General features: G+C 39.2%; 1 protein-coding gene and 2 pseudogenes across 2 annotated transcripts in view; 1 reads left to right on the top strand and 2 right to left on the bottom strand.

Annotated features, from left to right (window-relative positions):
• Nucleotides 1-22,548, bottom strand: part of UTP20 (UTP20 small subunit processome component) — a 107,664-nt gene extending 85,116 nt beyond the window's left edge. For both annotated transcript variants that reach the window (XM_049626157.1, XM_049626158.1), the window contains exons 1-15: nt 22,332-22,548; nt 21,305-21,385; nt 18,158-18,224; nt 17,891-18,023; nt 17,246-17,434; nt 13,617-13,698; nt 12,799-12,936; nt 12,172-12,327; nt 11,424-11,570; nt 11,206-11,340; nt 9,936-10,013; nt 7,926-8,104; nt 3,386-3,541; nt 3,155-3,243; nt 1,357-1,462 (exon numbers count right to left, since the gene is read on the bottom strand). In XM_049626157.1, the coding sequence (XP_049482114.1) occupies nt 1,357-1,462; nt 3,155-3,243; nt 3,386-3,541; nt 7,926-8,104; nt 9,936-10,013; nt 11,206-11,340; nt 11,424-11,570; nt 12,172-12,327; nt 12,799-12,936; nt 13,617-13,698; nt 17,246-17,434; nt 17,891-18,023; nt 18,158-18,224; nt 21,305-21,385; nt 22,332-22,376 (1,781 nt within the window). In that variant the 5' untranslated portion in view covers nt 22,377-22,548. The remainder of the gene's footprint in view (nt 1-1,356; nt 1,463-3,154; nt 3,244-3,385; nt 3,542-7,925; nt 8,105-9,935; nt 10,014-11,205; nt 11,341-11,423; nt 11,571-12,171; nt 12,328-12,798; nt 12,937-13,616; nt 13,699-17,245; nt 17,435-17,890; nt 18,024-18,157; nt 18,225-21,304; nt 21,386-22,331) is intronic.
• LOC125920596 (uncharacterized) lies at nt 9,148-9,362 on the top strand (annotated as a pseudogene).
• Nucleotides 22,549-24,941: 2,393 nt separating the features above from the next.
• Nucleotides 24,942-25,808, bottom strand: LOC125920450 (anamorsin-like; annotated as a pseudogene).
• Nucleotides 25,809-25,897: the final 89 nt, after the last annotated feature.

The raw sequence follows: 25,897 nt of genomic DNA, 5'->3' as shown, positions 1-25,897 counted from the left end.
TTCTCAGCACAGTAGCCAGGGTGGTCCTGCTTAGGCCTAAGTCATTCTCCTGCCAAAATTCCTCTTGTAGCTTCCTTCCCTTTCACTTGGAGTAGAAGCCCAGGCCCCACAACGGCCAAATGTCACACACTGTCGGTCATGGCCACCACCTCTGTGTCATCTTCTCCTACTACTCACCCCTCGCTCTGCTCAGCTGCCAATAGCTCCTTGCTGGGCACCCCCTACAGCGGTGGCACTCAAGTCTCCCAGGTCAGGAACGCAGAAAGGCCCCAACCCCAGATACCCTCATGATTTACCCCCTTCTGCTTCTGCGTTTCAGCTCAGATGTCTCCTTCTTGGTGAGGCCTTCCCTATTTAAAACTGTTGTTGTCCCCAACCTCCAGAATGTCCCTATCCCAACTCTCCTTTAATTTTCTTGCCACTGTCTAACATGCTATAAATGTGACTTATTTATCGTGCTTAGTGTTTCTTCTTGCTAGAATAGTAGCTCCATGAAGGCAGGGTATTTTGTGTGTGTTTCATTCACTATGCCTCCCAGTGCCTAGAATAGGGCCTGGTACCTAAGAAAAGCAAATGAATATTTACTGAATGAAGTAAATGAATAAATCTGTTTTAAGCCCCAAGTAGAGCTCTGTGCTGTGTGTGGAGCCTGGTTAAGATTCTCTCTCTTTCTCCCTCTGCCCCTCCCCTCTCCCTGGCTTGCACTCTGTCTCTGTCTCTCTCTAAAACAACAACAGCAGCAACAACAACAAAAAACAGCATGGATGGAAAATGGATTAGACTCTGGAAAAAGAAGCCAACTACTTTACCAGGTTTTCAAAAGGTGTGACCTTTAGAAAGGGTGCTAAGCTGAGAAGAACACGGCTCCCCGATAACAGACTTCTACTACTACCAAAATCAGGAGCTGGTTGACATAAACTTATAAAAACAAAAACCTGGGTTGTTTTGCCATGTAGTAAAAGGACCACAGGAAAGTTTTCCAAAATGGTGATATCAGGATGAGACAGAATGAGTGTAGTGGAAATGCGTGTGTTGGAATCACTCAGGAAGTCACAAAAGGTCAACACTGTGCAAGTCTCGGTTGGGAATAATCAGCATTATATACCCTTATGCTCTACAACATGAGCTTACCCACATGGTAAAATACCGCTCTACAAAGATGAATCTGCATTTAAAGACTGCATAAAAAATGTACTTATTTTAAGGATTTAAATCAATCATAAATTTCTAATATGAATACAACTTGGGTATAAAATAGATCAAAATAAGGACTTTTATCATGCCCAAGATTTCACAAAAACAGAAGCTTTTATATTTTATTCATGATTAATATACATGGGAGATATGTTTACTTACAATACTAAATTCTTCACACGTTCCACAGGAACCAAATGCAGAATTTCAGAAGATTCTTCCAAACTTAACATAGTATTTACAGCTTGACAAAGAATAAACAAGTTTCCTAAGGGCAGAAAAACAGGAGAACCACATAACTTATTCCTTTGACACAATTACTACCAGGCATCTCATTTATCTAACACTTGCTGTTTCTAGTAGTTCCTAAATGAAAGTGAAGCTGTACCACCTAAAGAATCATCTGTCAAACGTAAGGATGTAACAGGCAGGAACTGAAGAGAAGGTTCTCAAGTCTTGTAGCTTTCTTTTTTTTTTTTTTTTTAATTTTTTTTTTAACGTTTATTTATTTTTGAGACAGAGAGAGACACAGCATGAACGGGGGAGGGGCAGAGAGAGAGGGAGACACAGAATCGGAAGCAAGCTCCAGGCTCTGAGCTGTCAGCACAGAGCCCGATGCGGGGCTCGAACTCACGGACCGCGAGATCGTGACCTGAGCTGAAGTCGGACGCTTAACCGACTGAGCCACCCAGGCGCCCCTCTTGTAGCTTTCTTAAGAGAAAAATATATTCAAAAATAGAGAATCAAAATGTATGTTCCATTAAGATGAGGAGATAAGTTCAATGGTTCGATTCGCTGCCAACAGCAAAATTAGAATTTTTGAGGAGACACACTTGTACTTTTCAAAAGCTAATAAATTATTTTTTTAAATTAGGCATTCATTTAATCTCAGACTAGAGATTGGGAAACTTTGGCCCATAAGTCAGATTTGTAGGTAGCCTGTTTTTATATGGCCTGTTAGCTAAGAATGTTTTTTACATTTTTTAAAGGGTTGTTTAAAACAACAAACAAGCAAACAATAAAGAATATGCCACAAAGACTGAACAGGATTTATAAAACCTAAAATATCTACTATCTGGTCCTTTACATAAAAATTTTGCCAATCCCTGTTCGAGATACTAGAACAATGCTGTCCGATAAAACCTTCTGCAACGACAGAAATGTTCTGTACTCATGCTGCAATCCAATATGGCAGCCACTAGCCACATGTGGCTATTGAGCACTTCAGCTGTGGTGAGTCTGCTTTACCCTCTAACGTGTTTGCTTAGTATCAAACAGAGAACCTAACATTTTAATATTTAAATGAATGAACTACTATATATTACATTAGAAAATACTGTCCTAGGATAAAACAAAACATCTACTTTCAAACTGCTATCTTCATGCTAGTGGGAGGAGGTGTTCAAGTGTATAATAGGAAAGGAAGTTCTGGGCAGGGCAGCCTAACTCTGCCAGGAAGTCATGTAGGCCTTCCTACAGGTGCTGTGCTTGAAATGAGTTTTGAAAGAAAATTAAGAGTTCACCAAGTGACAAAGGCCTAGAAAGGACTCTGGCAGAAGGAACACATGTACAAGGGCAGCGGAAGGCTGTAAAAGATAGTATCTTGCTCGGAGTGAGCAAATGGAGGCAAATGGACTATAAGGTGTATACCAGGGATAGAGTACGCATGGGAGACAGAGAACAAGATAAAAGCCGGGGCTTGAAAATGAGGGGTCATATACCATGGCACCCTTCTAACACTTCCTCTTCAGCTTGTGTTCAAGCCGCCCTGAGCCGGTCACCACATTCTGAAGTACAAGTGCAATACGTCCATCTTATCCTTTTTTTTTCCTGTATTTATCATATAGGGGGTTATGTCAGAGCACAATGCTAGCACTATTCTCTGGTATTCCGTTGTGTTTATAGTTACTTTGGGTGTGCCAGAAAAGAAAGAAGAGAACAAATGGGGATTGTAACTGACCTTTTGCAAAACTCTCTCTGTCAACATTCATGAAGAGTGACTCTATGAAGCATGTGACGACTGGTATCACCTTCTCTTTCTCAAGAGGTCTGTCCAAGTAGGGAGAAAAAGAGAAAAGTTCAAAGTTGCATTCAATGGCTTTTTTCAGGGAATAGCAAGGAATGGCTAACACATGTTGAACTCAGCATGCTAAGTATTTCTTTCAAAATTACCCACAGTTTATTTTCTCACCTGATGTGAGGTAACACGACAAGGGCTGCCCAAGAATGTGAAAGGTAAGTAGAATCTTTATTTGCAGGTAACTGAATTAGAGATAAGAGGTGGTCCAGCACTGGGATCTGTTCTTTTCCTCCCTTGGATCTAGTCTTCTTCTGCCTTACACAGGATCTGAAGGAAGAGAAGAAACACGAATGTTGAAAAGAGGAGGGAATATAATTGCTCTTGTCCTCTGAAGTCTGAAATAAAACTGGCTCCTCTCCATGAGCGGAACATGGAACATTTGTGGGGAGGTGCAAACTGGGGGTGGTGGTTGAATACAAGTAAGTAAATGAACGGGAGTTGTTTCTGGACTTTCAGTGAGAGGCTTTTTCAACTCCTTTGGTTCTACTTTCTTCTACTCTCTCTTTTTTAAAGTTTATTTTTTTGAGAAAGAGAGAGAGAGAGAGCGGGCGGGCGTACGCATGCCCAGGTATGGGGGAGGAGCAGAGAGAGAGACAGAGAGAGAGAGAGAGAGGGAATCTCAAGTAGGCTCTACACTGTCAGCACAGAGACCGACGCAGGGCTCGATATCATAAACTGCAAGAGAATGACCTGAGCCCAAATCAAGAGTCGGACACTTAACCGACTGAGCCACCCAGGCGCCCCTTCTATTCTCTATTTTAATTTACTTCATAACTTAAAGCACAAGTCTCTTCTAATTTTAGGTATTATTTCTGAATTTTCTAATTCATTCTGATTCATTCTTTTCTGTACATTCTGCTGAACACTTTTTTAAAACGGGAGAGGTAATTAATTGTAATGAATGGACTTCCTCTATTCCCCCCTTCCATTTTGACATGAATTTTGATTTTACAAATGTAGAATGATGTTGCACATAGTGGTGAATTTGACAAATGCCACTGAAGTGATTATGATTTAGAAGTAATGTTCTCTGTTTCTTTAATCTGATAAATTCTTCCTTGATGTTTTCTGACATGACATTTAGGTTTAGGTGTCGGTTACTTTGGCACTATTCTTGTTTGCCTCTTTTCCTTTTTGCCAATGAACTACACCTCACGCCTATTTGAAAGACAGAAATCTAATTGAAAGAAAACTCATAGAAACAGTAAGTAAATTGATTTGTTTTGATAATTTAGCCTCCATGCCCAGTCTGTTACACAACAGAAGCAGAATATCAGGTTTTTATTTCTGTGCCCTGTTATTATTAAAATTAACTAAAACGTTGTATTCTTTTTTGTTTCATACTTACCAGGATATCAAATGTTCAGAAATTATAATAGTTTAATTTCATTGGTGATTTCTGAAAGTCACTACATCTTGACATATATTCTAGTAGTAACCGCGAATCAACAATCTGCAAAAACCTTACAAGAAAACATTGAGCTGCTTGAAAAAAAAGTGGGTCATTCCTTGCCAAGTCATTCCCTTGCTTTGTCACACCTGCCGATGAGCTCCTCCAGGAAAATCCACACTCCCTACTTCACCCTACAAGACCCTATGTGATCTGACCCAGGCCTCCCATTCTGCCCTCCTCCTTGCTCGATGCTCTGTACTCATACTAGGCAGAGGGAAGACTTACTGCAGAGGCTGCTGGACAGGAATCAGCCCAGTATGTTGAAAAACCAACAAGATTTTGCTTGCATGTTTTCATAGAGAGAAGTTACTTTTAAAGTCAGCAGGAGAGCAACATGTGAAGAAGAGGAGTTCCTCCAGAATCTCAAACTGATCCCGAATCAACAACTAACTCCGCTGTGTGACCATGGGGGCAATGACACCCATCTCAAGGGATTCTGTGATGCTTCAAAGCCGAGTACTCAGCAAAAACTCAAGAATTGTTCATCTATTCCTACTGTCCCAAAGCAAAATATAAATGCAGCAAGTCTAACAAATCCCAGAGAAATAAATTTAAGCATGAACACATAGGAATGATAAGGGAACTGGTTTCCTAATCTATAATTTCTAAAAACACACCCACAACTACTTGAAAAATGATCAGCAGAATCCTCTCACATGTTTATATAAACCTCGTTTTCAGCTTCTAAAGGGTATGCATTATTTTTAATGAAATTAAGAAAGTAATCCATGGCTCTTTTAACAATTCAAATGATGCAAAGTTATATAATCTAAAAGTTAACAGTCACTTCCTTCTTTCCCTTCCTGTCCTCCTGACATAAACAAAGTTAACAGTTTTGTGTATCTTTAGGGAAACGTCAATTGTCCCCAAATTGATCTTTGATTTAAGGCAATTCCAAACAATATCCCAGCAAAGTTTTTTTGTAGACATAGACAAGATTCTGCTAAAATTTATATAGAATGACGAAGGACAAGGAATAGCTGAAAAAATCTACAAAAGAAGAATAGAATGGGAGGAATTTTTTTTCAAGATTTCAAGACTTATTTTAGAGCTAGTGTAATAAGATAGTGTGGTATTAGAGGAGGAGAGATACATGATCGATGGAAGAGAACATAAAAGAATAGCCTTTTCAACAAATGTTGCCAGAACAGTGGGCATCCACAAGCAAAAAAAAGACACCTGACCTAAACCTCACACCTTATATAAAAATTAACTCAAAATGGATCATGGACTTACATGTAAAACAAAACTATGAAACTTTTAGAAAAGTAGGAGAAAACATCTAGGACTTACAGCCAGGCAAAGAGTTCTTGGACTTGACATCAAAAGCATTACCTATAAAAGGAATGTTGGTCAACTGAACCTCATCGAAATCTCAAACTGTGCTCTGTGAAAAATCTTAAGGGAACAAGACAGGCTATAGACTAGAAGAATATATGTGCAAACCACTCATTTGACAACAAAACCTTTAACTAGAATATATATATAACGTGTTCTCAAAACTCAACAGTAAGGAAACACATGGTCCAGTTAGAAAAAGGGTCAAGGGGGGGAGCGCCTGGGTGGCTCAGCTGGTTAAGTGTCCGACTCTTGATTTCGACTCAGGTCATGATCTCAAGGTTTGTGAGATGGAGCCCAGCGTTGGGCTCTGCACTGTCAGTGCAGAGCCTGCTTGGGATTCTCTCTCACCCTCTCTCTCTGCCCCGCCCCTGCTCGTGCACTTGCTCTCTCTCAAAATAAACGTAACAAAAAAAGAAAAGAAAGAAAATGAGCCAAGGAAATTAATAGATATTTCACTGAAGAGGATATATAGATAGAAAATAAACCCACGAAAAGATGGTTAACGTCATTAGCCATTAAGGAAATGCAATTTAAAATCACAATGAGATTTCACCATATCCTATTAGACTGGCAAAAAATAAAAAACAGTGATGATACCAACTGCTGGAGAGGATGCAGAGAAACCGGATCACTCAGACTGTTGGTGGGAATGTACCATGGCAAAACCACACTGGACAACTACTGACAGTTTCTCATCAAATGAGACATGTACTTATGATATAACTCAACAATTCCACTTTTGGGCATTTATCTCAGAGCAACAAAAAGTTACGTACATGACTGTTCATAACAGCTTTATTCATAATGGCCAAAAACTAGAAGTCTTTCAACAAGTGAATCACTGAATGGAGTACACTACATCCATCCACACCATGGGCTGCTACTCAGCAATAAGCACATGAAAAGATTTTTAACAAAGAGATGGGCTACTGACACACACAACTTGGATGGGTCGCAAGGGAACTGCATAACTGAAAGACAACCTCAAAAGTTGTACTCTTTAATTCCGTTTACATAATATTCTTGAAATGACACAATCCTAAAAATGGAGGACGGATTGCCAGGGGTTAGGAATGGAGAGCGGAGTGTCAGGGTGAGCATGGCTATTAAAAGGTAGTGCAAGAGATCCTTGTGGTGAGGAACAGCTCTGTATCTGGACTCTGGTTGTGGTTATGAATCTACAAGTGTGATAAAACTACACAGAACCATACAGCCAGATACACACATACCCAGAGATGAGTGTGTGTAAAACTGAGGTAATCTGAAAAATGTCAATTTTATGGTTGTGACATCCCATTAACTTATGCAAGATGTTACTACTGGGGGAAGCTGGGGGAAGAATACACAGAACATCTCTGTATTATTTCTTTTCTTTTTTTTAAAGTAGGCTCCATGCCCAGCATGGAGGCTAACGTGGGGCTTGAACTCACAATCCTGAGATGAAGACTTGAGCTGAGATCAAGAGTTGGACACTTAACTGACTGGGCCACCCAGGCACCCCATGCTATTTCTTTCAACTGCATGTGAATGTACAATTATTTTAAAATAAAAGGCTAAAACAAATCAACAGTCACCTCTTTCTTTCACATTCTATCCTCCTGACGTTAACCAAGTTAACCTATTTGTGTATCCTTCCATGTCTTTTCCAATGCTTATATACACTTTGTTTTAACTTTACAAAATGAGATCTTCTTTTTTCACAGAACAACTGTTTTACATCTTCTTTTTTCACAGAACAATGTATCAGGGACATCTTTCCAGTTAAAATACACAGATCTTCATTTTTACAGCATTCTTGTTACGTTATAAAACAGGTAACCCTATCAACATTACAGGGAATAAAGACTTAGAACTTACCCCACCGTCTGTTGTGAGAAAAGCAGAGGGTACTTCTCAATTGCCATCGAGCCAGCAGTAGGAGGTGCTGCTTTGTTCAGAATGAGCTTGGCCAAAATGGCTAGAGCTTCATCTTTGACAGCAGCCTCATCAATCAAGAAGCAATTTTCAATGTATAAGAGAAAGCTGGGTAGAAAAAGCTAAAAATGAGAAAGGAAATCACATTTATTAACAGATAGACATTTTAGAACACCTAAGGAAGACAGGATTCTCATACTTCCACAGAGGAAAAAAAAAAAAAAAACAGATCATAAACACAGGATCAGAAATCGTAATGGCATCAGACTTCTTCAAAGAAACAATGAAAGCTATAAGACCTTGAAGAAAAGCCTGAAAAACTGAGGGAAAATGACAAACTCTAGAATTCTATAGCCAGCCTATAACAATATGAATAAAAACATTCTCCAGTGTACTAAATCTCAAAATTTTACTTCCATTCGCCCTTTCTTAAGACTTCTGGAAAATGTGTACCATCAAAATAAGGAAGTAAAGCGTAACAAGGTAAAGACATGAGACCCAGGAAATAGGAGAAAAGCAAAAGGAAGTCCTAGTATGACATCTGTTCAGTGTGTTGAGAAAGCAACCCATTCAGACTTGCACTGCTTCAGGAGGAGTGTGTCTAGGAAAGGAAAATAAACAAAAACAAAAACTCAAGCTGCTAAGTTTTCTGACAGTTTGCCCTGTGAAAGGCATTTTAGAATGCTGTGGGAAAACAGACTCACTGTCCAGCTATTCAAGGAAAATAATTTCCAGTTATTCCAGAATGAGGCAATCTGTAACTTTAGGAAAAATGGAAAAGTATACAAAAAAAAAAGGAAACATAATTATAAAATACTTCCTGTTTGGAAGGATTAATTATATGGTGAATAGGAATCCAACCAAAATTTGTGCTGTAACTCTACAGAGAAGATGAGAGTATAAAAGAATCAGAATCCATCCACCATAAGAAGAAGTCTATAGCTAACAACTAAAACTAATGCATCAAGGAAAAGCAGTATATTCAAATGATTAGAAAGTATGAAGTAACAGAAAAAGATAGATGAAACCTAAGAGATGTGGTTGCTCCTGGTGAGGGAGATGTGAGTGGAAATCAAATGATTGTCTTTTAGCCCTGCTTGACTGTTTGAATACACATAAGGAGTCCTCTGATAAAAATAAGGTGTTTATAAAAAAAACCAAAGATATGGATTCTCGGCCTTTTGGGTAAGATCAAGTGTAGTCTCTGTTCTTACCAGTTTAAGAAAATAAAAAGAGAACAGGGGAGAAGGAAACAATGGGGTTGCTACAAAAACCAGAGCAAGATAAAGGGCTCTCACTGGACAGGAAGGAACAGGGCTAGGACACACACAAAGGTTTGTTTGTTTGTTTGTTTGTTTAATTTATTTATTATTTACTTATGGAGGCAAATGATAATATATTAATGACTAATGGGGAAATCAGAACAAACACAGACAGGCTTCCATGAGGTATGCTATGCATGACCAGTTATAAGGAATGGCAAATGTTTGATGGAAGGGAGGGAAAGGGATAAAATAAAGTCAGGATTTAATGGGAAAGATTTCTATCTCATTAAATCAGGTACTGTATTTACTTTGTAGCAATAAAGTGCATTTGTAACCTTACTGCAACCCAAAATGTTTCAGAAACTATTTTTTCTGAATGTGACTTTTCCAAAGTCACATAAAAGTTCCTTAAACTCTTTTTTCAATTTTACCACACGGTTCTATAACTTCCTCAAGGATTATTAGAAAACAAGTTGGTTATCTAACGGCATTTTAAATGCCTTGGCATATGAAACAAAGTTTTACTTATAAACTACAATTGGAATATAATCGCATCAAAAAATATGGACTAAAACATCAAATACTTATTCTATTCCTCTCAAACAAACAAAAATCATAGGATTTTAAGTTTGATTATTTCATCGTGACAGATCCATAACAAAACAAATCCAAAACATTAGTTGCTCACCTGCTCAAACTGCTTCATAAGAAACATGACTTCAGAAAAATCCAAAATTAGACGTCTTTCAAATCCACTCTCAAAAATCTGTGGACCACAGGTTAAAAAAAAAAACACACACACATTAAATATACAGAGAGTACTTTCCCCATTCCTGAAAACAAAAAACACCCAAAACCTTCAAGGTCCTCTAATTTGCAAGCAAGAAGTGGTAGGATGCCTGGTACAAGTCAACAGAGTCTCGGGAGAAGTCACTCTCAAAAAGAACTTGGTGGCAAGGACACCCCCAGCTGTGAGACACAGGCACTAAGCCCTTCTCCTTGGGAAGGCAGCTGGAATAAGGTAGCGGCAGGCACACTTCAACCAGTCTTCTATCCAAATGCTTGTCCTTTGCCAAAGAAACTTACTTATAGACGTGAGGGGCACTAGGTTTCCAGTGATTATGCAGGCCTCTGCCTAAGAGCTGCTTAGTTCTTTCCCAGCTACAGAGAATCATGAAACGGCAGGCAGCACTATTTTACACCTTTCTCCATACTTTTTACTGCTGCGCGGCATGAACCTAATTGGTCTATTTTCAATCCCGCTTCCCTATAAAACCTCTTCTAAACTCATTAAAATGCAAATCTCAAATCATCAGATCATTACCCTGCTTAAAAATTTTCCAGGGCCTTCCACTATTTGCAGGATAAAACCCAACCAAACTTTTCAAAGCCAAACAGAGCCTCGCTGATATACATCACACTTCCTGTGTCCATGGAAGCCCAATCGGCATACATTTTTGTACTTTCTGAACGCACCTTGTGCTGTTCCCTGGCATTTTTAAACCTTCTCTGACTGGCAGATGCTAGTTAACCTTCAAGGACTATCCCAAATATAAATTCGTTGAAAAACATTCTCTGTCCCTCAACCCCAAGCAGAATTAATCATTATGTTTCAATGACATCAATAGATTAATTCAAAGGATTATAATAACTCGTTCCCTGGGCCCCACTTCCCTAACAATCAAAAACTGCAGGGACCATACTGTCCACCCTGGAATACCTAGTCCATACCTAGCACGTGGTAAGCTATACGTGTTGCTGAATATATGCCAAACATTTACTTTATCGCATTTTGTTTTGTCTCTCTCTATTACAGCATGCAACTCACGTCTCCTTAACAAGATTATAAATTCCCTGAAGGCAGAGCCTTTGCACACTTCATTTGTATTCCCCAGGAGGCCTTCTCAATGCTAAACATCTTATTAACTACTCAATTAATATTTGTTGAAGTAAATTACTTTCTGTATGGTTTCTTTGATAAAGGTCTCTGGCAAGGAAACATTTTCACCCAGGATCAAAGCAGAAATTACAGCCAAGAGGGTCTCCCGGCAAGTTGTGGAAAGATTGGCTATGTGTATTGTTTGACATAATACCTGTAAAATAAAAGAAAAAACAATGTACACTTAGCAATAGCTTTTAATGAACAGACTCTAAACAAATGCAGTTGGGAACTCACCTCACAAACATCGACTGGTTTGGTTATCTTTGATCCATTTCCATGTTTCACAAGTATTAGATATGTGTCTAACAACCTTCTTATCTGTTCAGAACTTTCCCCACAGTTCGTTGTGGTTACTTTTCTATGTAGATCCAGGAGTGATTCCTGCCAATAAAGAATTTAACAGAAAAGAATAACTATAACATATGAAACTCACCTGTTAACCCAATAATGAAAATACTGGGTGAAGCAGTTCAAATTTTCACATTCCTTTGTTTTGAAAGAAAGACACACCTACCAGGAGTCACTAAGAATACCTAACATTTTTGAATGCACAGTCATAAAGTGCTTTGTAAGTGTTTATTCACAATCCTGATAACAACCATGCGGTAGATAATATTACTGTCCCAAAATCCCACAGGATGAAAACAATGGGGAACAGATATTTAAGTAACTTTCCCAAGTCACACTACCAGTAAGTGACAAAGCCAAGATTTGAACAGGGGCGGTCTGGCTCTAAGGGCGTTTAGCCACTATGTTCTATTGCATCTCAAAATATCCAAACCAAAAACCAAAAACCAAAAACCAACCAAACAAACAAAGACCAGGAGATAAAGGGGGAAAAAATATCCTAGTATGTATGCAAAAGTATAAAGATAACAATTATAAAAATACAATCTCCAGGAGTGTTTTGCTAAACTAAGAGCAAGAACAATCAACTCTTGGGCTTCTTATTACAAACAAATCCTTAAAAATTAGAACTCACTTGCAAACATTCAAAAAGTGGACCAAAATGTTCCCTGTAGATGTAGGACACAGTGGATTTGACCATGTTTTTGAGTGTTTCTCCAACTAAAATCCATGGTAGCTGAGTTTCTGTTTCAGTAACTGGTCCTAGTTTTTGCAAAATTAGCTTCACTGCCTGTGGGAAGCCAATAACCATTAAAATAAACATGTACAATCTTATTTTTAAGTATTAACATTGTTATTTCCCAGTCTGATTATTCCCCACTCTGATTAACCTATCTTAAAATCTGATCTGGAATAATCAAAGACAGGGTAGCTTTGATGGTTAACTGCACATCCCAAAAGGAATTTCCAAACTAGGATGGAGAATTTTATCATCCAACTGTCTACTCCTCACTCATTAATCAATTTATGTTACCTTCTAGGATCCAGATGGAGAAGACAGCAATGATTTTGTAAGTAAATACTATACCTAATCACCCAGAACCTACATTAGGTAAGCATTGTTATCAACAACCTAATGCTCCCTATTTAGTGCTTTTTATTTATTCTAGGCTATCCTCTCTCCACACCATTTACATAAATATTATGGGTTTTCTTTTTAATAGCTTTCACACAGACACGAAGTATCCTTCCGGTTATTTACCTTCCCTGTACAGGAATGAAACATATTTCTAACTCCTTTGCACATTTCAAAGAGCAACTGTCCAACTCCTTCTACTTTTTCCGGATGTTCATCAAGATCAAGAAACATTAAATTGAAAAGTGCGTTTTTATCAGAAACCTAAAACACAAAATGCAAATGGAAAACTGTATTTATAAAACAAACAAATCCAAATGAATACATATTATTTACTGGTCCACAGGTTCAGTTAAATGTAATTAGGATAAAATTCTAAAAGGAAGAGAAACCTGTAATGATTTCAAACTGTTATAATAGTATACCACTTCTTATTTCATATACAACAGTGATTCAATGAAATAATATGAAGGTCTGTGCCAAGAAAAACTACATAAGGCAGTATTTTATTTTTGAAAGCAAATCATATACTTATAAGAGAAATTAATACCACTGTGACCCTCTAAAATTTACTATGGAAACAAACACAAGTGACACTATGTCATCAGTTCTTTCCAGGAAATTATTATAAAATTTTCTACTACTCTCACCATTCATATATTTACTGACTTGAATTCGAGGGCACTTCTGATATGCACACACTATAAGCTACCAAAAACCTAAATAACAATAAACAAGTGACTCAAATTATTTCACATTAGTGAGCAATTTTATGATAAGATAAATTCAAAATGGTAAAAGGTTTATTCGTGTATATATATATATGTACACATACATATACATACATATATATTTAGTTCATAAAAATCATATTATAAAAGATATCTGCTTCTGTTCATCAGATTCTTGAGGATTAATGAGCAATAAACATGTATCAGACTAACCTTTCTCATCAAAAAAGTAAAACTTTCAGCAGCAAAGTTTCTTATATGTAGTTTTTTATGAGCCAGAAGTGTACTATACATGCTATAAATGAGAAAATAAGACATGTTTAATCACATTTTAATAAACATACATTCCATGTCAACTGTATGCCCAACACTGTGCTAGGTATGCAAGGAATACATTTCAGGTATAAAGCAAGTGCTTTAAAACCTCATTCAACTACCAAGACAGAAGATGAAGGTCACAGACAAGAAAAATCCTAGGACCGGTGGTACAGGTCTTACAGAGAAGACTCCATGAAGAGCTGAGTCCTGAACAATATGAAGAATTCAAGTGGGTACAGTAGTGCATATGACTAGAGATAAAAGCGAGAGCAAAGATGGGGCGAGCAGAAACAATCTAAAGGAGGCTAGTCTGTCTGAAAGAAAAAGGGTGATGTGGCTGGGTGGGCTGCTGCAGATAAAGCTGCTCAGGTAAACCGGTCACTGTGAACACCAAACAGAGGAGACTAGGCTTTAGCTTTCATCTTCGTAAGCACTTTCTGTTACTTCCTGTAAACAACACAACTCCATGGGGTGGGAACTGTTATCCTGGTTCCACAGATAATGAAACTGAGACAGAAAGGTCAAGCAACCTGCTTAAGGTCACACCGCCATGTAGCTATAACTAAATAATTACCTGAATAATCACATTGTTTAAACTGGTCTCCCCAATGACAGGAGAGCATGGGATGTATCTCTTATTTTCGCTGTACCCTCAGTACCTAGCACTTCGTTGCCCATAACAGGTGCTAATAAATATTGGCTAAATAAGAAGTTAATATTTCAGAAAGTTTAATTTAGCAGCAGGATATAGGATAAAATAAATGAAGAAAGAAGAGGCTGGCAGTCCAGCTAGAAATCTGTTCAAGTCACGCAAGCTTGGGCGAACAAGGGCATGAAAGAAGCTGATGGTAGAGTGAAATGGCAAAAGATGGACCCAAGAGACATTTCAAGAGTCCTTGTGGTGGAAGCAAAGACCTTACAGTGCCCACAAGGCCTGGACCCTTATTAATATGATGTGGCACTGTCTAATTAGTCTCTACTTATACATGCTGCCCCACCACCCAGGATTCTTTGCTGTTCCTCACACATGCCAGGCATGCACCCAAGATGTTCCACTGATAAACTGTAAACTTTGCATGAAGAGGGATTTTTTATCTGTTTTATTTGCAATTGCATCTCAGGTGCTGTACAGTGTTTAATAAATACTTAATCAAATGAGTACATGAATAATGGAATCAAGAGGATTTGGGGTCCTTGAAGACAACTGGGTCAAAAATGCCTCTAAGACACCAAGCCTCAGTTGACGAGAAGAAAGATGGTATCACTGTTGGGAAATGGGCAACCAAAAAGGGCCTAACACAGTACATACTTAACTGAACACATGAACGAATGAAGAGATAGTTTGAGCAGGAATGTGCTGACTTTGATTTTAGTAATACTTATGTGAAAATATCCAGGCTGTTGAAGATGTCACACCAACAGCAAATAAATTTAGAAGTGGAAAGCGTGGCTTAGAAGATAAAAAAGTAACAAGAGAAGTCATGAAACCAAATAGCCATGCAGTGGTCCCTCCTTATCTGTGTTCCATTCAGTGGTCTCAGCTACCCATCGTCAACTGTGGTCTGGAATCAGGTGCTCCTCCTACTGACCACTGTCAGCTCAATAGGAGCATAGCACTAATGCCACAATATCTACCTTGTTGTTCATCTCACTTCATCTCAACACATTAGCCTTTTATCATCTCACATCATCACAAATGTGAGTACAGTACAATAAGGTATTTTCAAAGAGAGACCACATACACACAACTTCTGTTACAGTATGTTGTTATAATTGCTCTATTATTAGTTATTGCTATTAATCTGTGCGTTTATAAATTACACTTTGTCATAGGTATGTATACATAGGAAAAAACATAGCACATACAGAGTTCAGTACTATCTGTGCTTTCGGGTGTCCACTGTGGGGCTTGGAACATAAACCCCACACATAAGGGGGGACTACTGAATACTGCCCCAAGATCTTGCTGGTTTTGACAAAGTAATCTGGTTTCTAATACATTTTACCAAAAGCTTCACAAAGAACCAGCAAAGGCTGGAAAAATATTTCTTTCTCATTCTTTAATCAAGGCAGGGTAGAGGGAAGGGTGGTTCAACCAAGGGTAGGGTAAAGGGGGTTGGTATAAAAACAAAAACGAAATCTATAGTCCTATCCCAAACCCACACCTATACTTGGGAGGAGGGCGGTAATCTTACATACTCCTGTGGCAATTAAAGTATGCAGAAATAATCAGTACACCAAGTGGAAAGCTCCATCAGTCCCAGACTGAAATTGATTATAAACAATCTTTTCCTTAAACAAAATGTAACTACGGAATTCATCCTCTTTCCCTGTCCACATTTGTTCACAATGTTCTCTGAATGTCTCTTCAGGCTTACTTAATATGTTAGGGACTGGGTAAATGCAGATATTTAAGACTGGACTCTTGAACAGTTCACAGGTTTGTAAAGAACATCATTACTATGAACAAACAATTATAACAGAAGTTGTGTAACGTAAGTGTATAGAATACCAGAGGAGTTCAGAGTACAAAGCTTTCACTTTTGGCTAAGGTGCCCAGAAATATTTGTGGAGATTATGGAAACCAAGCCTGACTTTGACGGCAAGAGGCAGGATTTCAATGGCTGCAGATAAGAAAAGACCAGGTCAATGCAGACCGGCCAATGTGGACCACTTTGGCTGGAGAACCAACTTTGTATAGAGACTGAGCTGGAAGGGCAGTCTGGAGTCAAACAGAACTCCAGAGAAAAACAATCAAAAAAATATGTCAGAGTCAGGCAGCCATGTCAGCAGTTCGCATGATGGGTAGTGCACATTTTTTAACTAAACACAGGGCAAGAGTGAGCAATCCCGGTTGCCAGTATTGATAAAGACTGCACTTGAACAAAAAATAAAAACTTGCAAAACTCAGATGCTAAACTGTTTTGTTACTGAGGAGGACTGTTCTATTGAGGAGCCTAAAGCACAGCTGTTTTCACAGAGACAATTATGACTATTTAATACATATATATATATATATATATATATATATATATTGCTTTTGCTCTCAAAACTGATGCAGATGGGGAGCAGGACTGACTTGTAGACAGACATGAGAAATCTTTTGGCGATGATGGAAATGCTTAAAAAAATTTTTTTTTAATGTTTATTTATTTTTGACAGAGAGAGAGAGAGAGAGAGAGAGAGAGAGAGAGAGACAGACAGACAGAGCATGAGCAGGGGAGGGGCAGAGAGAGGGAGACAAAGAATCCAAAGCAGGCCCCAGGCTCCGAGCTGTCAGCACAGAACCCGACACGGGGCTGGAACTCACAGACCGCGAGACCATGACCTGAAATGAAGTTGGACACTCAACCGACTGAGCCACCCAGGTGCCCCATGATGGAAATGTTTTTAAACTGGATTATGGTGGTATTTGCACAGCCCCATAAATTTACTAAACAGTGCTGAATTGTACGTAAGATAAAATAAAATTGAAAAGGGACAAAAATCAAACCAAACCCGAATTAGAGAGAGAAAAGGGTCACCTGTATATATTGGACATGTCCTTCACCATCAGTCTCCACAGGTACTTGTAAAGATAGGACAGCGAGGTGAAAGCCCATTCTAGTAACTCTGTGTCCTGAGTCTCCAGGATTGAGGTGATGGTCAGGAAAAAATCCTGAAAATGTGGATAAAAGTCCGTCTGCAGATCTCGTGCCAACTGTACAACCAAACTGCATTAAAGATAAGTAGAGGTAACTGATTCTGAGACATGCAGATCAAAAGACAGACTATTTCACAAATGATAACAGATTGCCTGTGATAACAGGATTAATTAAAACTTCCAAACCAAGTCTTGAGAAAGGCATAACATTTTTCACATTTTAAGAGTTCAGCAAAGAAATTCAGCTGGAGCAAGAACGTGTATTTTTTTTTTTAATCACAAATTATGCTCATTCCTGTAGCATGAAAGAAATATGAATTTTCTTAAATGTATAAAAGAAAAACAAAAGGAGGATAACTCTAAAGATTCTGCTTTTTGACAATTCACTAATGTTCTGATCTAACAGAAAAGGTACATTCTTGTTTCCAAATTACAGACACCAGATCTAAGGCAAATGTAGTATAAAACACAACCTTTCTATAATTCAGATAAATGTCATTGAGCTTTCTCTCAACACGTTACTTACTCCAAAAGGGGCTGATAAGCAAAACTGTTCTTGGTTTGCAGGTGAGTCTTCAAACTCTGAACTATCTCATTTTGATGATAGACCAACTGATTGAAGGACTGGCACTTGTCAATAACTTCTTTGTAAAATTTTCCTGGGTGAAAAAAAAAAAAGGGAGAAAGAGAGAGAGAATAGGTTCTGCTTTTCTACCATACCACTAATTTAGTCGTTTTAAACACATAAAGTACAAATGATGGGAGAAAAAAATAGAAGCAAAATAGAAAATACCAAAGTGCTCTGTAAGGTTCAATTCTCTCCATTTCAGCAGACCCTCAAAAAAGTAGGTTTCGACTTCCTGCCAAGATTAAAGCAGTCCATTAATCAGGCAACTCAAAGAAAATCTATGATCAAAGTAAATAAGAATAATGATACCTTGAGACAATGATAATAGGAGTTTAAACACATTTTTTTTAAAGGGTGATAACTAACATACTCAAAAAGCAATCAGATGTATAATATGGGCAAAGGATTTATAAACACAGTATTTTGTTGATTTGGTTGCAGCAAATGATTCTTTAAAACCTATGTGATAGTCACACTAAAGAAAAAAATTTTTTTCCTGTTTTCTACAATTTTAGGCCCAGAAAAATGTGCTCTTGTAATTCTTTCATTCTGCTTTTGGAAATATGAATTACAACCTTGTGGGAAAATACTCCAGCAATCATTAAAATGAAAACAAAAACAAAAACAAAAACAAAACAGGTATGCCCTCTGACCCATCAATTCCCATTCTGGAGATGCTTTTTATAAAATTTACAAACATACTAGTATAAGGATGCTTATTCAACTTTATTGTAGTGGGTGGAAAACATAAAAAGTGTAAATATCCAACAACAGGAAAGTGCTTGTTGTAATTCATGGTCCATAAATTCTAAGGTATATTATATAGCTACTAAGAATAGTTGTATCTATATTGAATTAGAAGGATGTTGAGGATAAACTCCCAAAACGATAAAAGCAACTTACGTAGTAAAGTATATGGTAGGAGCCAATATTTTTTAAAAAGGCCTCTATAAATATACACATTTGCAAATATTTGTATGACAGAAAAGTACAGAATATATATATACCAAATTGTTCATATTAGTTTCCTTGACAATAAGGGGTAGGAGAGGTGAGATAACAAGTTTTTCTAAGTTCACCAATACGTTGTCATACTGTTTAGCTTATTATCCCAGTGTACATTACTTTGTACTTTGAAAGGTAAAATCAATAAAATTATTACTGTATGTGCGTGTGTGAGTGGAATGTGACAGTACAAATTAGTACACAAACTGCATGCCAAATCTACAATCTCAAAAAAAGAGCAAACCTTTAAAAAGTGCTTTGGAAATCTTTAAAAAATAAAAATGAAGATAAATCAATAGGCAGAATAGAGGGAAAGAAAGAGGATCTCATTAAATTTTGTTCGGTGTCTCTTAAGAGAGAGAAATACACCTAGCAGTTTAAACCTAAATGAAGAAGGCATTCCCAGTATAGCATAGCAGCAGGCACATGTCAGCCATTTTGTGGTAGACTATGTCCCTGTCCCTTTGCCATGTGACTCACAGCCCCTACCACAGAGGGATGGAGTCTATTTTCTCACTCCTTGAATCTGGCCAGGTTTTCTGACTTGCTTTGACCTATAATGTGCAACAGAAGTGATCTTGCAACTGCCAAAGTTAGGCTTTAAGAGGCTTTACAACTTCTGCTTTCTCTCTCTTGAGAAGATTCTGCCATTATGAAAAGAAGCCTAGTCTAGCTTATCAGAGAGTAAAAGGCCATGAGGATAACTAGGACTAACAAGCCCCAGTTAAAATGTGATTGAGACCATTCTGGACCATCCAGCCCAAGATCAGATCCTAGGCTCTCTTCTCTAACCTGACATTCTACCTCTTAAACCATCTATCTCTCCTGTGGCTTAAATTATAAACCATATACTGAATTCTAAATCTATAATTCCACCTCCAAAATCACCTGTACTCCTCCAGATCCATATATCCAAATAGATTTTGGACACCATCATTTGGATGGCCACAGGTACATCAAATTCAGTAAGCCCCAAATAGAATCAACCCCCTGCTTCTCTTCCTACAAATCTACCTTGATAAGTGATGTCCTCAACCGCCCAGTTGTTAGAACCAAACTTTAACCTCCTTCCCTCCAAAACCAGCAGGTCACAAGTCCTCTCCATTCTACTTCTTTAATATCTCTGGAATCCTTCTCTCCATCTTGACTGCTGCTACTATAATAATTTTCTCACTTGGATGACTACCAAATCCTCACAACAGGTTGTCCTGACTCTAATCCTACTCTTCCTTTTACATTAAAGCTAGAGAGATCTAAAACTGAGACCTGATCATGTCACACACTCCTCTACCTTACTCCAAGAATGACATCCCATAGCTTCAGGATAAAATCCAAACTTAGCTTGACATATGAAGTTCTTTATGCTCCTTGACTATTTCTTCAGCTTTATCTCTCACCAGCTATCTCCTTCCCCTATCCCAGTCACCATCAACACAAACACTATACATACAATTAATAACCACATTGAAACGTTTTGCAGTTCCTTAAATGTCACATGAATTTTCTAGTCTCTGTTCCTTTATATAGGTTTCTCTCTCAACATTAAACAGTATTTCCTGTCCTTTTTGCCATGCTAAAACCTATACAAATAAAGCATTATGTGCTTACCCAGATCACATCATTTAACACATTGAATTCACATGTTGGAATAAGGCATCCAAAGGGACAGTAAGCAAAGTCTGACTAGAGTTATAAGTGAAGAACTGTAAGAACTGAAGTTGAACCCCTAAGTTAAAGGCATGTTATAGAGGACCTTAATAGGGTAACAGGGACATAATGAAGATGCAGCAAAAGCAAGATTTTTAAGTACAGGTGTGACTGAGAGCATGGTTAGAACTGGAAATCTAGCTCCTTTCATTTTGTAAAGGAAGAAACTAAGCCCTGGAAAAGTGATGTTCTTAAAACCTCTTAAAAACTGTAGCTTCAGGAAAATGAAAATGCACCATTGCATTCTGCAATCAGAATGCACATGGAAAAGGGAGAGGCTGGAATCACAGAAGCCTAAGTATCTAGGTATCAAGCCAATTGTCTAACACAGTATCACCTGATAGAACTTTCCACAATGATGGAAATGTTCCATAGCTACACTCGTCTAATATTGTAGCACATATGGCTATTGAGCCCATAAATTTCTAATTTGCTTTAATTGAGACCTAATTTGCCATATGTAGCAACTTATAAAATCACACAGGTATAATGCATTTCATATTCATTAAGGAATGGCTTGAAAAACAATTCACTTCTAAGAGGAGAGACTAAAAAACCAACTGTGAATACTCGAAGATCAGCTAGTAAACATTCTCTTACCTCATCATAGCTTGCAGTTCTATCAATCCGGTGAATAATATCAATATTCACATTCGCCAATCGTTCAGCAAATGTAAGAAACTGCGAAAGGGAGGGATATTTAATATACGATCATCATTTAACACTTATCACATCTTGAATATCTGTTTTAAGCGCTGTATAATAATTACATGTCCACAATTGCCTTGTGAAAATATAAAGTTTAAAGTTTCAATAAGCCTCCTCACGTACTATCATTACGAATAACAGTATGCTTCTCTTGCAATTTCAGACTTGTATTTTCAATCAATCATAAAATATATAATTGTGTTTAGAAACTAGACGTAGACATCACTGATGAGTCACAAAAGCGAACTGTAAAAACAAGCTCAAAGACACAGTGTTAAACGCCCTGTACTACTACTATGTGAAGATAATTAAATACTTCCACGAATGTATTTGCAAAAGTTCAGTTATGTCATTTCAAATAAAATTTCCACACTAAATTGTGGTGGATCCAGGTGAAAGTCGGTGATGTGGCCTCCCTGGATCTACTGTTAGGTTTCATAACCCGCTACAAGCACAGGGATCTGGCTAAGTCGTTGCAACAGTAGTGTTTTTAAACACATACAGACATACGATTGGTACAATAACAAAGAAACTCTCAGAAGAAAAACTGAAAGTGGTGTCATAGCCATTAGCCAGAAATCACTTACCTCCTTCCGCCGGCTCGCCCCCCAATTTGGTCTTTAAGGAGAAAAGAGTAGTGGAAAACATCTCCTAAGCAATTAGTCTGTGATAATGAATTTAACTCTGGACCAAAAGGAATTCCCAGGCAGGCCAGACCCCACAAACCGCGGGCGAAACGTGCTATTCAGACGTCTTTCCCCATCCCATGTTTACTACACCCGCCAAGTCCCTCTCTTTTGTCAGGTAAGTGACTCACGCTCCGCCCAGAACACCTCAGCCCCTAGTGTCCCGCTCAGACCCAGTTCCAAGGCTGAGGCAGCAGGTACCCACGGTTCCTGGCCCAAGTGCCTTTGCTCACCCTGTACGTGTTCTCCGTCTTGTGGGACATAGGCTTTGTCTTCATGGCGGCAGAGACACAGGGGCCCGCGAGGACCTAGGTAAGGGTCGAAAGGATGGAACCGATGGTACGGAGGTAAACTTGCTCACACACTTGCACGCTCCAATTTCCAGGTGCTCGGACTCCATCACGTGCGGCTTGTGCCCCTGGGCGCGGCCATGTTGGAGATGGGGAGGAGCCTGGGAGGATCACGTGGGCGGAAAAGCCGACCGAGCAGTCGCAGCCTTCTGGGAAGCGGGCGGGGCCGCGGTGAGTTGATGTTGGAGTAGGCGTGGAATTCTTTTTCTCTTTTCAGGGAAGACTTATAAAAAAATATATGTATTTTTATTATAAAAGAAAATCTCCCTGTCCGTATTATCGACTAACAATCACTACCCTTCACTATGAGCCTTATACCACGCAAAGCTCTTTACATCCAGAATTTTACAGAAAAGCGCAGTGTGAACGCTACATGGACATAATTGAGGTGCATTTTTTAATTTTTTTTTTTTACATTTTATTTATTTATTTTTTTTGAGAGAGGGAGAGAGACAGAGTGCAAGTGGGGGAGAGGCAAAGAGAGAGGGAGAAACAATCCGAAGCAGGCTCCAGGCTCTGAGCTGTCAACACAGAGCCCCATGCGGGCTCGAACTCACAAACCTTGAGGTCATGACCTGAGCCAAAGTCTGTGGCTTAACTGACTGAGCCTCCCAGGGGCCTCTGAGGTGCATATTTTTGAGCCCCTTTGGCATACGAAGGAAGCAAGGATGTGCAGCTGGTAAGGGGCAGTCTGGCAGAAGTCTCTGAGCGCCAAAGTCATATTAACCATTACTGTCTGAATAAAATAGAAAAAGAGTTTTATTTTTTTAATGTTTTACTTATTTCTTAGACAGAGAGAGACAGCATGAACAGGGGAGGGACAGAGAGAGAGGGAGACACAGAATCCGAAGCAGGCTCCAGGCTCTGAGCTGTCAGCACAGAGCCGGACACAGGGCTCGAACTCAGGAACCGCGAGAGCATGTGACCTGAGCCAAAGTCGGAGGCTTAACCCACTGAGCCACCCAGGCACCCAGAAAAGGAGTTTTAAAGAAAAATCTTAATTTCATAAGCAACCAGTTAAAATTTGGGTATTTTTCCTACCACTCTTATGTTGTTAAACGTAATTGTACAAGCAGCTGTATGTGTATTTCTTTTTTTCACGTATTTATTCAGCAAGTATTTCTTGAGAATCTACTTGGGCCATGCACTGTTGTGTGAATTGAACAAGACACAATAATAATAGTAATAGTAATAATAATAATAATAATAATAATAATTCTGTTTGGAAGTATTTAGTCTGAGGTGCTTACATCTTAGACAAGGAAAGTTATTAAGTAGACAATTGAATACATTCCTGCCCAGAGCTTGGTGTAGAGGTCAGGACTGGAGGTGTGACTTAAATACCTTAAACACTCTTTAACTACTGAACCATGTGGAGTATTTATAAAGCCGTGGAACTGGATGAGATATTTTAGGGAGAGAGCTATGGAAAGGAGGGTGAAGAAGAGAAGAGGACCGAGTTGATCCTTGGAGTGCTCTAACATTTAGCAGTGGCCTGGAAGGGAGATGGGATAGAGAGCCAGTGAAGTAGACACAGACTAGTCTTGGCACGGATGAAGAACCACTGGTCAACTATGCTGAAAGCTAAGGCTGGGGAAGTAGCTGCTGGATCTGACAAGGTGAAGGTCACTGGTGACCTTGACACGTACAGTCCGGTATTGAAGAAAGGAAACAAAATATGCATAGACTGTGGAGGGAATCGGATGAAGAAGTGAAGTAGATCTAAACACTTTCATATTATTATTGGCATTACAACGTCACTATTTTGTATGTCATCATGGGGTTGTAAATATTTTTAACGGCTCCATAGCATTTATGGACTTTTTTTGCAGACGTACACAACTTTAATAACTATAGATTAGCAAAACAATAAGACAGATACAATACAGTAAAATGGGTGAGGTAGAGATAGAAAGGGCAGAAGGACACTGAATATGATCACAGCAACCAATGGTGATTCCTTTGGTGCCCTAAGGAGGTCATGAGACTCTTCACTCATGTCGCCAACAAATAAATGCAAGTTCACCACCAAGTCTGGAAGATAAGTAGTGGCAGTAATGCTGAGTTTAGGATAGGGGCAGCGGCCCTCTTTGTCCCAAAGTGTTAATACTCAAGGATGCCCGGGCTCTGAGTGTTAGGTCAGCATTGTGTCATCAGGAGAGGGCCCTCTTCAGGACACTGTCCTATTCCCTAACACTAGGTGGAGAAACAGGTCTCTCCACTCAGAGTAACGAGGCTCCATTATGCTGTGGCCTTTTGATGCATAGCAGCACTGCACACCGCTGTACCTCTTGCCAGCTTCACTCTGTTTACCAAGCAGCCTTCCTGCAGATGGATTCTTGTGAAGCAGAGAGTGAGCAAATCTGGAGGAGATGGGAGGAACCACAATGGTGGGATTTGAGGGACAGGAGTTGGCTGGAGGAGCAGGTTTGCACCGCATTGGGTCCCTCCCAGGCATCAGTGAGATTGCTATTGCTCAGGAGTGTCTGCTCCCTAGGTTTGAAGGCTGGCATCCCAAGGTAAGGGCAGCTGGCACAGCAGAAAGCATTACCCAGGTAGAAATTTCTACAAGCCCACTTGGGCTGGAGCTCACCTGTTCCCTTGGCTTCTCTTTCTCCAGTGCTTCTGTGAGGCCACAGGTGCAATTCTTCCTCTTTTTTTCCCCTTCCTCACACAAAGGAGCCCACGGGGAAGCTGAATCTGGCTTCTTAAAATTTTCCGGATCCAGCTGCTCATCTGAGTCAATGAGATCCATGCTTTCATCCTCTATGTCATTGGCTGAGAGGGTCCAAAGCTTGGCTGCTGCAGGGTCCATAGCAGGCTTCATCAGAGGAGAAGACTTCTTGGCAATGGAAAGCTTCAGTTGACTAGAAGAACACACTTCAAAGTTGGGTTTTTGCCGGCAATCTGTAAACAAAGCAAACTGTCACTTTGGTAACAGGTGTTCTTGGACAGACTGTATCTCTTCAGGGTTCAAGGGCTCCTGCTGCAGCTCTTTCACTTCCACAAGACCAGAAAGAGTCAGGGCCAAACACAGATGTTGTCCTCCCTTTGCTATTGTTGACTACAGCTGTCTCTACCAGCTCTTTCAGAAAAAGACATCCACCAGGGCATCTCAGCCCAAATCTCAGCACTGTGCAGAGTAGTGCTTCCAGGAATTACACCCAACAAAATAATGTCAAGGCTAGATTCTTTGTGGGCAGATTGCAACAGCTGGTTGATGTTTTCCACAGACACTTGGCCCTCATTGCTGATTAATGTTTGAAGCTTATCTATCAGATATTTCAGAGCTTCCACCAAAGATGACTTACCCCAGACCACTGCCACAGACTGGCCAGCCAACATCCCATAAGTTGCCATTCCTGCAGTGCTGATGGACCTAGAAACTGCTGTTCAGGGCTTGCTCCTGACTTCTGGGTTTTTTAATAATAAAGTATGGAAGTGCCCAA

Source organism: Panthera uncia, chromosome B4 (genome assembly GCF_023721935.1).
Source record: "Panthera uncia isolate 11264 chromosome B4, Puncia_PCG_1.0, whole genome shotgun sequence".
Lineage (NCBI taxonomy): Eukaryota > Metazoa > Chordata > Mammalia > Carnivora > Felidae > Panthera > Panthera uncia.
Note: the sequence above shows the minus strand (reverse complement) of the source record. Positions and strands in the feature narration are given on the sequence as shown.